Raw genomic sequence first — 12,323 nt, forward strand, 5'->3', positions numbered from 1 at the left:
TGTGCATTCAGAGAGAGTTTCAGTTTAACATCTCAGCAGACAGATAGCACTTCCTTTGATGCAGCTCTCCCTCAGTACCACATTGAAGCGTCAGCCTAGATTATGTGCTCGAGTCCAGGAGTGGAACTTGAAACCCACAAACTTCTAACTCGGGCGAGAGTGCTACCACTCAGCCAGATTGTCATAATAACTACGGCCATTGCTTGCTAACAAAGAAAGATCGAGCTGTTTGTTCCATATGGTTTTGTCACTTTTGCCTTCTCTTGTGGCTGTATTTTTTAGTCTAAATGAAACTGCTAAATATAGAGAAAATACACAGGCAGTGTCTCGACCTGTCTTCTCTCTGTTCAGACCCTACCCTACCTGCCTTTTGTAATTTTAAATAACACAAGTGCGATGTCTTTAATCATTTTGGTTGCCTGCTGTAATATAGATTGCAGTTGTGCAAGACAATATTGCAATAATGTATTTAGAAAAAGACTGAAAATCTGAGGCAAAAACAAAAAACTGCTGAATGCAGGTCGCCCAGCATCTGTAGAGACCTGATGTAGACCCTTTTGCTCTTCACTGAGTGGTGAGAATCTGGAACTTGCTACCACAGGGAATAGTTGAGACGAATAGCATGGATCCATTTATGGGGAAGCTAGATAAGTAAATGAGGGAGAAAGGAATAGAAGGATATATTGATAGGGTGAGATGAAGTAAGGTTGGAGGAGCCTTGTGTGGAGCATAAACACCAGCACAGACCTTTTGGGCCGAATAGCCTGTTTCTGTGCTGTACACTCTGTCGTTCTATGTTCTGACATTTTCTGTTTGATATATATGTTTTAAGATTGTTTTGGCAACAGTATATGTTTTGGCAAAGTTAAGTATTTCCCATTTATTGAGAACATTCTTTTTAAAGGTATATTTTGACCTCAAAGTTTTCCCTTCAGTTAAGGATGATGCATGGTTAGGGAAAATGAGCAATCTGCACCCAGGCCTCGCCCAATGTTTCTGAAATCGGCCGCTAGGCTTTAAAACACTGTGTGGCAAATGCTGCGGAGTTGAAGACCATTTTGTAAAAGCATAAAGCATCTTTGAATCTATTCTTCATGTTCTGAGGGTGCTGAATTTTCAGTAACACCTCAATTCCTTATCACATGTTAGGAGTGCGTACTAAAGAATGGGGATGATCTATTTGTTTGAAGGCATAAGAATGAATATATTGGTTCACAGAAAAGGGCCTGTTGTATTTTATTTTTTAAGTTTTGACTAACTAAAACTCTTATGCTGTCTTTTTGGCAGGAGTTGCTGAAAGATCCTTTGTACATTGGACTAAGACACAAGAGAGTGAGAGGTCAAGCGTATGATGATCTTGTGGAAGAGTTTATGCAGGCTGTGACTGAGAGGTACACACATTTTTGTATATAAACATGCATTTCTTTCCACTTGGTATATGGGGGATTACTGTGCTATAGTGATTTTGTTCCCTCTGTACTGCCTTTCATTAATTTTGGTTATTTCTGGTTAGAAATAGATGTTAGTGTTACTTTTGGGTTTTCTCCTGAAGCTTTCCAGGCATTTTTGGAACCTGTCCAGAATTGGGTGAAAATGTTAGACTTGTGGTTTTTTTCTTCTCCTCTTCATGTAACTTAATCAGTCCTTAGTGGCGTTCTTTCATATGGATCAAATTCCATTATAGTCTGTTTTATGTGTCGGAAAACTTACTCATCCGTCTGTTTTAATGGTCTCACCCACAGATTCCTGTTCATTGTACTGAGATTCAGTTCCTGTGTGGGTGAAAGGGTTTAATGTGATGTTTCAAAAGTGTATTGCAAAATATGCACTGGTTTCCTGATTCTTCAGTTCAGATGGGCCATATTTAAATTTTTTGTTGTACTATTGCAATGACTATTGATTTTCATATTTCATTTCAGGAGCACACAAGTTAAATAATCTGCAAAACGGGGACATTTTCATTTGGAAACCGAGTTTAAAATACTGTACATGGTTTTGTTGTCTTTTGGATTGATTGCAGCTGGCCCATTACTGCAGTTCAAACATTTTCCTACACGGTTTTCTGCTTCAAATGACCTAATGTTAATTTCCATGAGTGCCCCATGCCCCTTTGATCTGAAATCAGCATTTTTCACTTTCATAGCCTGGTTCTAAGCTTTTTAGTGGTGAATAACTTACTGGAATTTACATAGAATTCCCTCAGAAAATCTCACCCTAAACAATTCAACTTCATTTACAATTGAATGAATAATGTACAGGCGCAAAAATAGTAGACACATACTATACAGTACAAGTAGGATTTAGAAATGTATGTATCTAGAATTTTCAGTTAACAATCCAGATATTCAACTTGTCTTAATTTATTGGAGTGGAACAGTCTCTTGGGTTAAGATAGAATATCAAAATTTTTCAACTCTTGGTAAACAGTACTGAGATGGTTCCTTATGTTGACATGTGGAATATGTAAGCCTAAATGCTCATGGACTTAGTGCATCTGACTGGATATTAGCACTCATGCTAGAAGTAAAAAGAACTAGTAGGCCTAGGGTGCATTTGATTCCTTTTTAATATAAAAGCCTTTCTTCTAAAGAAATAAAGCACACTGAATGTTAAAATCACAGTAAGCAAATGGATCATGCCTTGTGACATCTGCAGTCCCCATCTGTGCTTTTGTCACCTCCAGACTCAACTGCTCCAATGCCCTCCTGGCCGGCATCCCATTTATCCACCCTCTTCAGCTCATACAAAGCTCTGCTGCCTGTATTCTATCCTGTACCAAGTCCCTCTCGCTCATCATCCCTGTGCTTGCTTGACCTACTTTGGCTCCCAGCACCCCAAAGCCTCAAAAATGTAAAATTATTATCCTTGTATTTTAATTCCTTCATGGCCTCTCCCCTCTCTCTCGTTGTAACCACCTTCAGCCCTACAACTCCCCGCCCCCCCGAGAACTCTGCGTTCCTCCAACTCTGGCCTCCTTGTGACTCTCTCTCTGATTTTTGCCCCACCATTCAGCTGCCTAGGCCCTAAGCTCTGGAATTCCCTCCCTGCCTCTCCATCTCCCTCTTCTCCTTTAAAACCCATCTCTTTGACCAAGCTTTTAATCACCCTCCTAATATCTCTTTTGGCAAGGTGCTGATTTTGTCTGATTACACGTCTGTGAATAAGCCTTTGGGACGTTTTTCTGTATGAAAGATGCTATATAAAAGCAACTTGTCTTAATGTGTAGTAGCGGTCTAGTTAAAGTGTAATATTTGGAAATTGTGTTTTAGTCTACCATTACAGCAGGATCTATTTAGTCTACCATTACAGCAGGATCTATTTAGTCTACCATTACAGCAGCATCTATTCACATAAACCATCCTGAGGAAGACCCTGTAAATGCTAACTGGAAAGTATACACCCACTGGAATCTTGGCTGCTTTCAGTACTTCGTTGTCTCAACGGCTACCCTGGAAAACCCGCATAAAGCCAATCAACAGCAAAAGTTTTGACTGCTCAAAAACGGTTCTGAACATAAACCCGCAAAATGTGAAGAGACATATTTAGAATGGGAACACAGTGGCAGATGTGCTCGTCATAACCTAAGCTGCAGGTATTAAGTTTCCATCACTTTTATTGCAGAGCACAAGTAGCAGAAATAGTAAATTAGAAATTTCTGAAGGCGCATGAGAATCTCTCTCAATAAGAAAATAGCAGAGACTTTAAACAAATATTTTTCATCTGCCTTCACAGTAGAAGGCACAAAACGCATACCAAAAATAGCGAGGAACCAAGGGGCTAATGAGAGTGAGGAACTTAAAGTAATTAAGATCAGTAGAGAAAAAGTACTTGAGAAACTAATGAAATGAAAAGCTGACTCCTCGATCCGATGCCCTACACACTAGGGTTCTGAAGGAGGTGGCTGCAGAGATCCTGGATGCATGGCTGCGATCTTCCAAAATTCCCTAGATTTTAGAATGGTCCCAGCGGATTAGAGGGTAGCAAATGTAACACCGCTATTCAAGAAAGGAGGGAAGAGGGAAAACAGTTAGCCTGGAAAATGCTGGAATCCATTATTAAGGAAGTGGTAACAAGGCATTTAGAAAATCATATGATTAGGCAGAGTCAACATGATTTTATGAAAGGGAAATAGTGTTTAGCAAACAGAGTATTTTGAGGATGTAACTAACAGTGTAGATAAAGGGAAATCAGTGGATGTAGTATATTTGGATTTCCAAAAGACATTTGATAAGGTACCACAAGGTTGTTACTGAAGATAAGGGCTCATGGGGTTGGGGGTAATATATTAGCATGGACAGAGGATTGGATAAGAGACAGAAAAGAGAGTGGGGATAAACTGGTCATTTTCAGGTTGGTAGGCTGTAACTAGTTGGGTGCCGTAAGGATCAATGTTTGGGCCTCAGCTATTTACAATTTATATTAATGACTTGGATGAAGGGACCGAGGGTAATGTACCAAGTTTGTCGATGATGTGAAGCTAGGTGGGAAAGTAAGCTTTGAGGAGGACACAAGCAGCCTGCAAAGGGATATAGACAGGTTAAGTGAGTGGGCAATAAGGTGGCAGATGGAGCATAATGTGGGGAAATGTGAGGTTATTCACTTTGGTAGGAAGAATAGAAATACAAAATATTTTTTAAATGGTGAGAAACTATTAAATGTTGGTGTTCAGCGAGATATAGGTGTTCTTGTACAAGAAACTGAGTTAGCATGTAGGTACAGGAAGCAATTAATAAGACAAATGGAACATTGGCCTTTATGGCAAGGAGATTGGAGTACAAAAGTAAGGAAGTCTTGCTACAATTGTACAGGGTTTGGTGAGACCATACCTGGAGCACTGAAAAGTTTTAGTCTGCTTATCTGAGGAAGGACATACTTGCCTTAGAGGTGGTGCAATAAAGGTTCACTAGATTGATCCCTGGGATGAGGGTTGTCCTAATGAGAGATTGAGTAGATTGGGCCTATACTCTTGAGTTTAGACGAATAAGAGGTGATCTCCTTGAAACATCCAAGAATGTGAGGGGGATTGATGGGATGGATGTTGAGAGGTGGTTTCCCCTGGCTGGAGAGTCTAGAACTAGGGGGCATAGTCTCAGGATAAGACGTCGGCCATTTAAAACTGAGATGAGAAGGAATTTGATCATTCAGGGTTGTGAATTTATGGAATTCTCTGCCCCAAATGGCTGTGGATGCTGAATTGTTGAGTATATTCAAGACTGAGACACATTGATTTTTGGACTCTCGGGGAATCGAGGGATATGTGGGAATGGGCGGGAAAGTGGAGTCGAGGTAGATGATCAGCCATGATCATCTTGAATTGGAGAGCAGGCTCGAGGGGCCATATCGCTGACTCCTGCTATGTTCTCTCTCTTTCTCAGCCACCTCTCTTCAGCCTCTTTGGCTCCCCCTATGCAGCACATCACTTTAATGAAGCCTGTTGTTAGCCACATCTTCCAAGCTTGCGATATTGACGTTAAAAGTTTAAGGGGTATAAATTTGGTAGGGCCCCCTCCTTTGGGGTGCTACCTTCGCTGGGGCGCTAATTTTAGCACCCTGAAAAAGTTAGCGCCCCCGCCGCCGATTTTCCCAGGTAGCGCCCCGTGAGGGAGGAGGGGTGCTACTGGAAGCAATATCGCGGCACTACGTGCAGCGCTGCGGCACATCGCGCCGCGGTACTGCAGGCCTTCCTCCCCTTATTAAAGGGGAGGGGCCTGGCACAGCACGTCCCGGCGCCCAGCTTGGCCACCAGGGATCCAGAGTGCAGGCAAATGAGCCCGGCACTCAGAATACTGGGCTCACTGAGAGCAGCCGGCACCCCGTGAGGGGGGATTCACAGGGAACGGGGGCAGGTGTTGGCAGGCGGCCGCCACCTCCCCTTTAACTAGTGCTGCCCTGGCCGCAGGTAGGCCCCCCTGAGCCCGGTGGACATAACATCCAGCAGTAAGTTGGGGGGCGCCACCCAACATTACGAGTGGGGCGCTGCGCACGGCGATGACATCGCTGGCGGCTTAGCGCCGCCACTAACCTCCTGAATTTTGCAGGAGGTATTAGCGGTGCCCAGGCGCTAGTTGATATGCGTCCCGTTAGTGCCCTAAGAGGTGCAAATCAACCAAATTTAGCCCCCTAAGTCTTTAAACCTGAGCCTAGGATGCCCCAGCAGCTTTGAAGCATCTGCAAGTTCTCCACGCAAGATCCTTTATAATATGACCATCTACCATCTGATGTAGATGATCAAGGTGTTTTTGAGAGAAATTATTAGACTTGGCAGCTTAGCTCATCAAGTACTTTAGTGTCTGGAACTGTCTTCCCACTTGCTGTCTCTGCCCTATTCTAAATATCAAGTGTGGAAAGAGTTTAGTCTACTCTAATGCCTGCTGTAGGTGGTCCAGGTCTCCCTGCCATACATGAACATGCTCCGATTGCACATTTGGTGGAGCTGCATTTTTAAGTATCCATAATAATTTCCTATTATTCTACACACACATAGTTAATTGGCCGAATGTGGGTGCTACCTTTCTGATGCGAGAGTTTAGCTTGTTATCTACAGGTAAGTTATCTGGTACAGTACATGCTAGGTAGCAGAACTTGTGTAGCATTTCTAGCATGGTGTTGGCTATTGAAACGTCTGGTGCAGTCAACACACCCTCTTAACATGGTCATTGTCTTCTTTAGACTGATGGTTAGTCCAAGCTCATCACAAGCTAGCGAAAAGCTGTTATAAAGTTGTTTAAGCTCCATGTGTAACAAGCGCTGCATTATTGGCAAAAGTTCTCTCTCGTTTCTAAACCATGGCAGCTGCACAGGGAGTGTGACTTGAATTGTCAAATAAAGTCAGTTAATGCATTCACACCAGGGAACATCCACCTTATCGTTTATAAAAAAAAAAAAGCTGCAACCAGTATTGAAGAAAGTAAATTACCAGCCATGCTACAGAAAGTTTAAAGGAAAGAAAAAAAGGCTTTTAGAAACTGCAATTTAGCAGTATATTTGTTATATGTAACTTTTTTTCAGGAGAAACACTCCCATAACTGGAACTATCAGAAACCAAAGACTGATTTATATTTTAAAAAATGCCTCCTGGTTGTGCACAAAAAAGTAAGGTTTGATTAAATCTCGTCCCACCTTGCAACCTATTTGGCTCTGACAGACTCTTGTCTCACCTTCTAAATGATTTGATTGGTTAATACTGACAGTCTCCAATGCCGGTGATTTTTTTTGTATAATGTCAACAAGCTGACATCTGGGTTGAAAATCTTACAGTTGGCAGGTATGTTATCTGCAGGGCAAACAGCAGGAGGCCTGTTGACAACCCCCTCAAGCTAGTTCACAATGATTAAAAGCATGCAACCTAATTCACACACAGATCGAAAGAACTTGAGATTAGATGACTGCATTGCAGACCGAGTGTCTCTTAGCAGCCATTTTTGATTTTATCAAATCAAATGGAATCTGTCTTGGATTTGGGACCACAGCTTTAAAGTATATATACATCTATTTTATTTCATAGACAGATTGATCTACAATATGTACATCAGTTAGCACTAAGGGGCTTCTTTCTGTAAAGATTTGAGTCTTGGGCCTGCCTTGTGTTCTGTGGGTGACAAGGCTGACCTTGTGGTCAGGATTCTGGACTTGGCAAATGGGTGGGGATCTATAACTGCTTTTACTGCAATATTTCAGGCTGTGTGTGTGTCATGTCTGCAGGGGAGTTCCTTAACCTTTTAAGTGCAGGCTATTTATAAAAAAAAAAATAATAATAATAATAATTCTGGCCTTTAATTATTTTAAAAATGAAAGCAGGGATGAACATTTGTGTGCATGCTTTTTGGGAATATTTCTGTTGAACATAGAGTTCTTATAATTTAAACAAATGCTTAGGAGCAGTTATTGACCCCTTTGGTATAAGGGAGGAGAAATAATCATCGGTGGTAGCCATTAATTCCGAGTGCGTTACTGATACTAATTTAGTTAATGAAGTACTGACTGCCACAGTCTCGCCGTTGAGCAAGTTTCCTTTTGATATCCTCACATTTGGTGTTTGAATAAAATTGTATTTTATAAGTTGACTTAATGAAATAAATTCAAGATTATTAAATTTGAAGCTTTTTTTTTGCTACTTAATTCTTTAAAGGACCATTGATGCAGAAACAAGGTTTTGCTGTGTCAGAAATCCAGGAGGAGGTTTCCGACCTGATTTGTTGTGGGCAGAGTGCAGTATAACTCCAGCCTGCCCAAGTTTAGGTAGAGCTGTATGTGACACACTGTACAACCCCTCCATGTGTAAGGAATCACCAAAGACCATAATAGGTCAGGGCAGCAACAAAGTGTTTAAGCAATATTTCTCTAAGAACACATTTATAAAGCTTCCACTGTACCTGCAGAAACTTCATGCAACTGACATGTAGCATGTGTGCATGACCATCCATACTTGCCTGTCTTAACACTCCTGCTTCCGTTATCTGTAAATCAGAAAGAAATCGGGTTCAGTGCTGGGCCAGTATAACTTTCGGCTTGATTACCAATGTGAATCAAAACCAGCACTGTTTCAGACTGATGTGTGTAGTAAAACTGCAGCCTTTGATACTATGTGAAGTACATACATTCAAATAAAATAGCCTATCTCCTATAGCATTGCGCACAGGTATTCTGGGGCCCGAGCACGGTTGTGATCTTTAGCTGCTAGCCTGCTCTGTCTCTTTAAGGCCATTGCTGAGGTGCTCCCTGTGGGGAAGTGGTCTAAACCAGTCCTTGGGTCAACCTGGTAATTGCTGTTTGGTGAATGAAGTTTGCAGATTGCCAGGTGCTTGTAAATTCTGGCTGTCTGCCAGCATAGCTTGCTTTCTTTTTCAATATACTTTTGACACTTTAGAATACGATGGATGTATGCAGATAGTTTTCTTTGCACAATTTTATTACTGTTCCAGAAAGTGTATTGTAATAATTTCTTGCAACACTAATCTGTTTGTATGTCTTTGATTGCTTGGGAGAACAAATGAATGCTTTAAAATCAGCTTCTCCAGTAACTTAAGTGAGGCGTTCATTGTCAGCAGTAAGGCTGTATGCTAGCCCTAACACCTTAATACTCTGGTGAATGTTTATAGTGCCAGAAATTTGAGGTTCGAAGTTCAAATTGACTAATGTAATTTTTTATATAATAAAAATGATGGTTGGGACTCTACCTGCCAATGATTGGATTTTTAGGATCTTGCTTAAAACCAATTTCACATGGGAAACATTAAAACACCTTCTGTTATAATAACCAGGACTAATCTAAAAATTCCACAGTAATATGAGGCAATTGTTCTATTTAATACTGCACATTTAATTTTTACTCATGGGCAGCACAGCACAGTTCATTTGATGTTCTTCACTGGGATGGTAAATTATGAACATACAAAAATGACAGGCAGGAAAAGACCAGCTGGTCTATCAATCCTGCACCACACATGACGGCTGGAGCATCATGACTAGACATTTCCTATCTCCTCTCCCTCTCCCAGCCCACTCCCCAGGGGCATGTAAACTCCTGAGAGAGGTGAAAACCCAGGGCCAATAAGGGAAAAATACTCTTTTGGGGGCAGTGGGGTGGAAAGTCCCCTCGACGACCAAAACCAGTCCAGGAGATCACGTGGACCACGTGTTATCTGTTCATCCATTTACCTTCTATGATGCCACCTCTGCCCCAGTTAAGAACTGGTCCAGCTCCCTCATTCACATTCAGCAACATGCTATTAAGTATTTTCTCTCTTAATGGGCTTGCTTCACCTTTTCCTGAATGTTTTCCCTTTTTTCTCCGCTGAATGCACCAACTCCTGCTGAAGTGTAGTTTCATGGGCACTGGCTGTCCTCCATACAATGATTCACGTGGCCATCTTTCATACATGAGCCTAGATGATGAGTGTAGGCAGCCTATTTGACACTGGAGGGCATCACAGCCAAGACACCTTGCCCTCATCCAGTGTCTTCACATACACACTTTCCACCGTTAAATGCTGAATAGCTGTCAGGAGTGGGAAGTCTTTGTTCATTCCAGAGCACAGGTGCTCAAGCCAATTGGAGCAGATGTTTATAAACACCTTTTCCAGTCAGTTTAGTCCAATTATGTCATACTTTGCTTAATGTACAAAAAGGCTGCGTGATTTGCTTGATGTCTGTTCACACCTGTCGATCAGCTAATTGCAATTGATATAAAGCATTGTCTAAATGTTAGCTTATAATGTCATACTTCCTTAATTACTGTATTTTAATGATTGCTATTCTAAACAAGAATTTTGAATTGTATTTCAAATCGTCAATTTTTGGTGAGTAGGTATGCTTGATGGCCTTCCATCACTTTGATGATTAGGAATAGGATGGTAATTGGCCAGGATTGATTTGGTTATGTTTTTTGTGGCTCTGACATACCTGGGCAATTTTGCATGGTGTCGGGTAGATGACAATGTGGAAAATTGCCCAGCTATACATATTCATGAGCATTTAATGTATTCTGTTCACTCAGTACAGTATCTTACCTGGAATGTTGTAAGGAGCAGTGTGCTCAAGTTAATCTCCTGCGAAATAGGGCCGAACCCTATGAAGAAGTGGCGAACTAAAGCCTTATAATATTTATAATAATGTTACAATTATCAGCCTTACAATTTACGCAGGTTATGTGTTGTATAACTAATCTGGACATGGTGGCGTTTCGAGTATTCTGTTTGGTACAAAGAAATACAGTAGCATTTAAGTAGGTTTCATTGGTTGTAATATTTATAATCAACTGCAGTTGTGGTCTTAAGGTTAAGGATCAAGTGATATTTATTTCATTGAAGTATAAGCTGATGTTTTTCATGCCCTTGTTTTTTTAATGTAAGCTTCTTCTCTGGTTACCATATAATTTAGAAGGATTTGGTATGGAGAAATCCCAAAATGATCTTATTTGCTTGGAAGTATTTGCTAAGTCTCGCAAAATACTAGGTTTCCTTGGCATTATGAAAGCTGGAGATGAAATGTGCATTTATACAAATTCCATAACCATTGCCTCAATCCATCACAAAGCTTCTAGTAAGATGCTGTCTCTGGCAAATAAAAAGCTTGCCCTGAGTCTTAATCTACCACATAAATCACCATCTGTATCATTGCATATACTCCAGTAAATATATTAAAAATGCCATGAACAGTTTTTCGCAAAACCACAAATCACACCACAATTTAAATCTTGACACAAAGGGGTTGATATTAACCCACTCTTTTTTCCGCCCCACCCCCACAACCGATGGGGAGGTGTTAAAAATTTAAAAATTGCGAAACGACCCAATCCACTGCGTGCACGCCTGGCGCCATTTTTACAGTGACAGGTTGCGTGGCATGTCAGTTTCCTGTCTTGGACAGGTAGGATGCTCCAACATATTTTCATCAGCCTCCCACAGTGCAGTGTTGCAGGCAGTGTTTCCCAGCGATCGGGAAACCCTGCAGCTAAATGGAGAATCTGGCTGCTGAAGGCAAGTGATTTTTAGAGCACTGCTTATGAGCCAGGAGGAGCAGGAGTGCCCCCCACCCCAGACACCTCATGCAAACCTTCTGCCAGTCACGGCCTCTCCTCATTGCTGCAATCAGCTGAATTCCCTTCCCCGCAATCCCGGGCCTCACTCCCCATGATCATCTGTCCTGCGATCCCTCTGGATTCCCGGTACACTTCATAGAGTCATAGAGTCAGAGTTTTACAGCACAGAAAGAGGCCCTTCGGCCCATCGTGTCTGCGCCGCCCATCCATCCCTGTCCAGTCTAATCCCATTTTCCAGCATTTGGTCCATAGCCTTGTATGCATTGGCATTCCAAATGCTTCTTGAATGTAACATAGTAACATAGAGATAGGAACAGGAGTAGGCCATTCGGCCCTTCGAGCCTGCTCCGCCATTCAATGAGATCATGGCTGATCCTCGTCTGAGATCATAGCTGATCTTACCAGTTCAGTACCCCGTCCCCGCCTTTTCTCCGTAACCCTTAATCCCCTTAGCCTTCAGAAATATATCCAATTCTCTCTTGAAAATATTTATTGAATTAGCCTTCACAGCCCTCTGGCAGGGAATTCCACAGGCTCACCACTCTTTGAGTGAAGAAATTCTTCCTCATCTCTGTTTTAAATGATTTGCCCGCTATTTTTAGACTGTGGCCCCTGGTTCTGTGCTCCCTGGCCATTGGAAACATTCTCTCTGAATTCAGCCTGTCCAGGCCTGCCATAATTTTATATGTTTCGATGAGATCCCCTCTCAATCTTCTAAACTCCAGTGAGTACAAGCCCAAACTATTTAATCTCTCTTCGTAGGTCATTCCCGCCATTCCAGGTA

The 12,323-nt window shown here is 41.8% G+C and overlaps 1 protein-coding gene across 4 annotated transcripts in view; it reads left to right on the top strand.

The window, feature by feature from the left end:
• The window catches only part of me1 (malic enzyme 1, NADP(+)-dependent, cytosolic), a 532,089-nt gene that overhangs the window by 279,757 nt on the left and 240,009 nt on the right, over window positions 1-12,323 (top strand). For all 4 annotated transcript variants that reach the window (XM_085997486.1, XM_085997487.1, XM_085997488.1 and 1 more), the window contains one exon: window positions 1,288-1,391. In XM_085997486.1, coding sequence (XP_085853612.1) covers window positions 1,288-1,391 — 104 coding nt within the window. The remainder of the gene's footprint in view (window positions 1-1,287; window positions 1,392-12,323) is intronic.

The sequence above is a fragment of the Somniosus microcephalus genome, chromosome 9 (assembly GCF_052327205.1).
Source record: "Somniosus microcephalus isolate GS21.2 chromosome 9, FLI_Smic_1.0, whole genome shotgun sequence".
In the NCBI taxonomy this organism is placed as follows: Eukaryota; Metazoa; Chordata; class Chondrichthyes; order Squaliformes; family Somniosidae; genus Somniosus; species Somniosus microcephalus.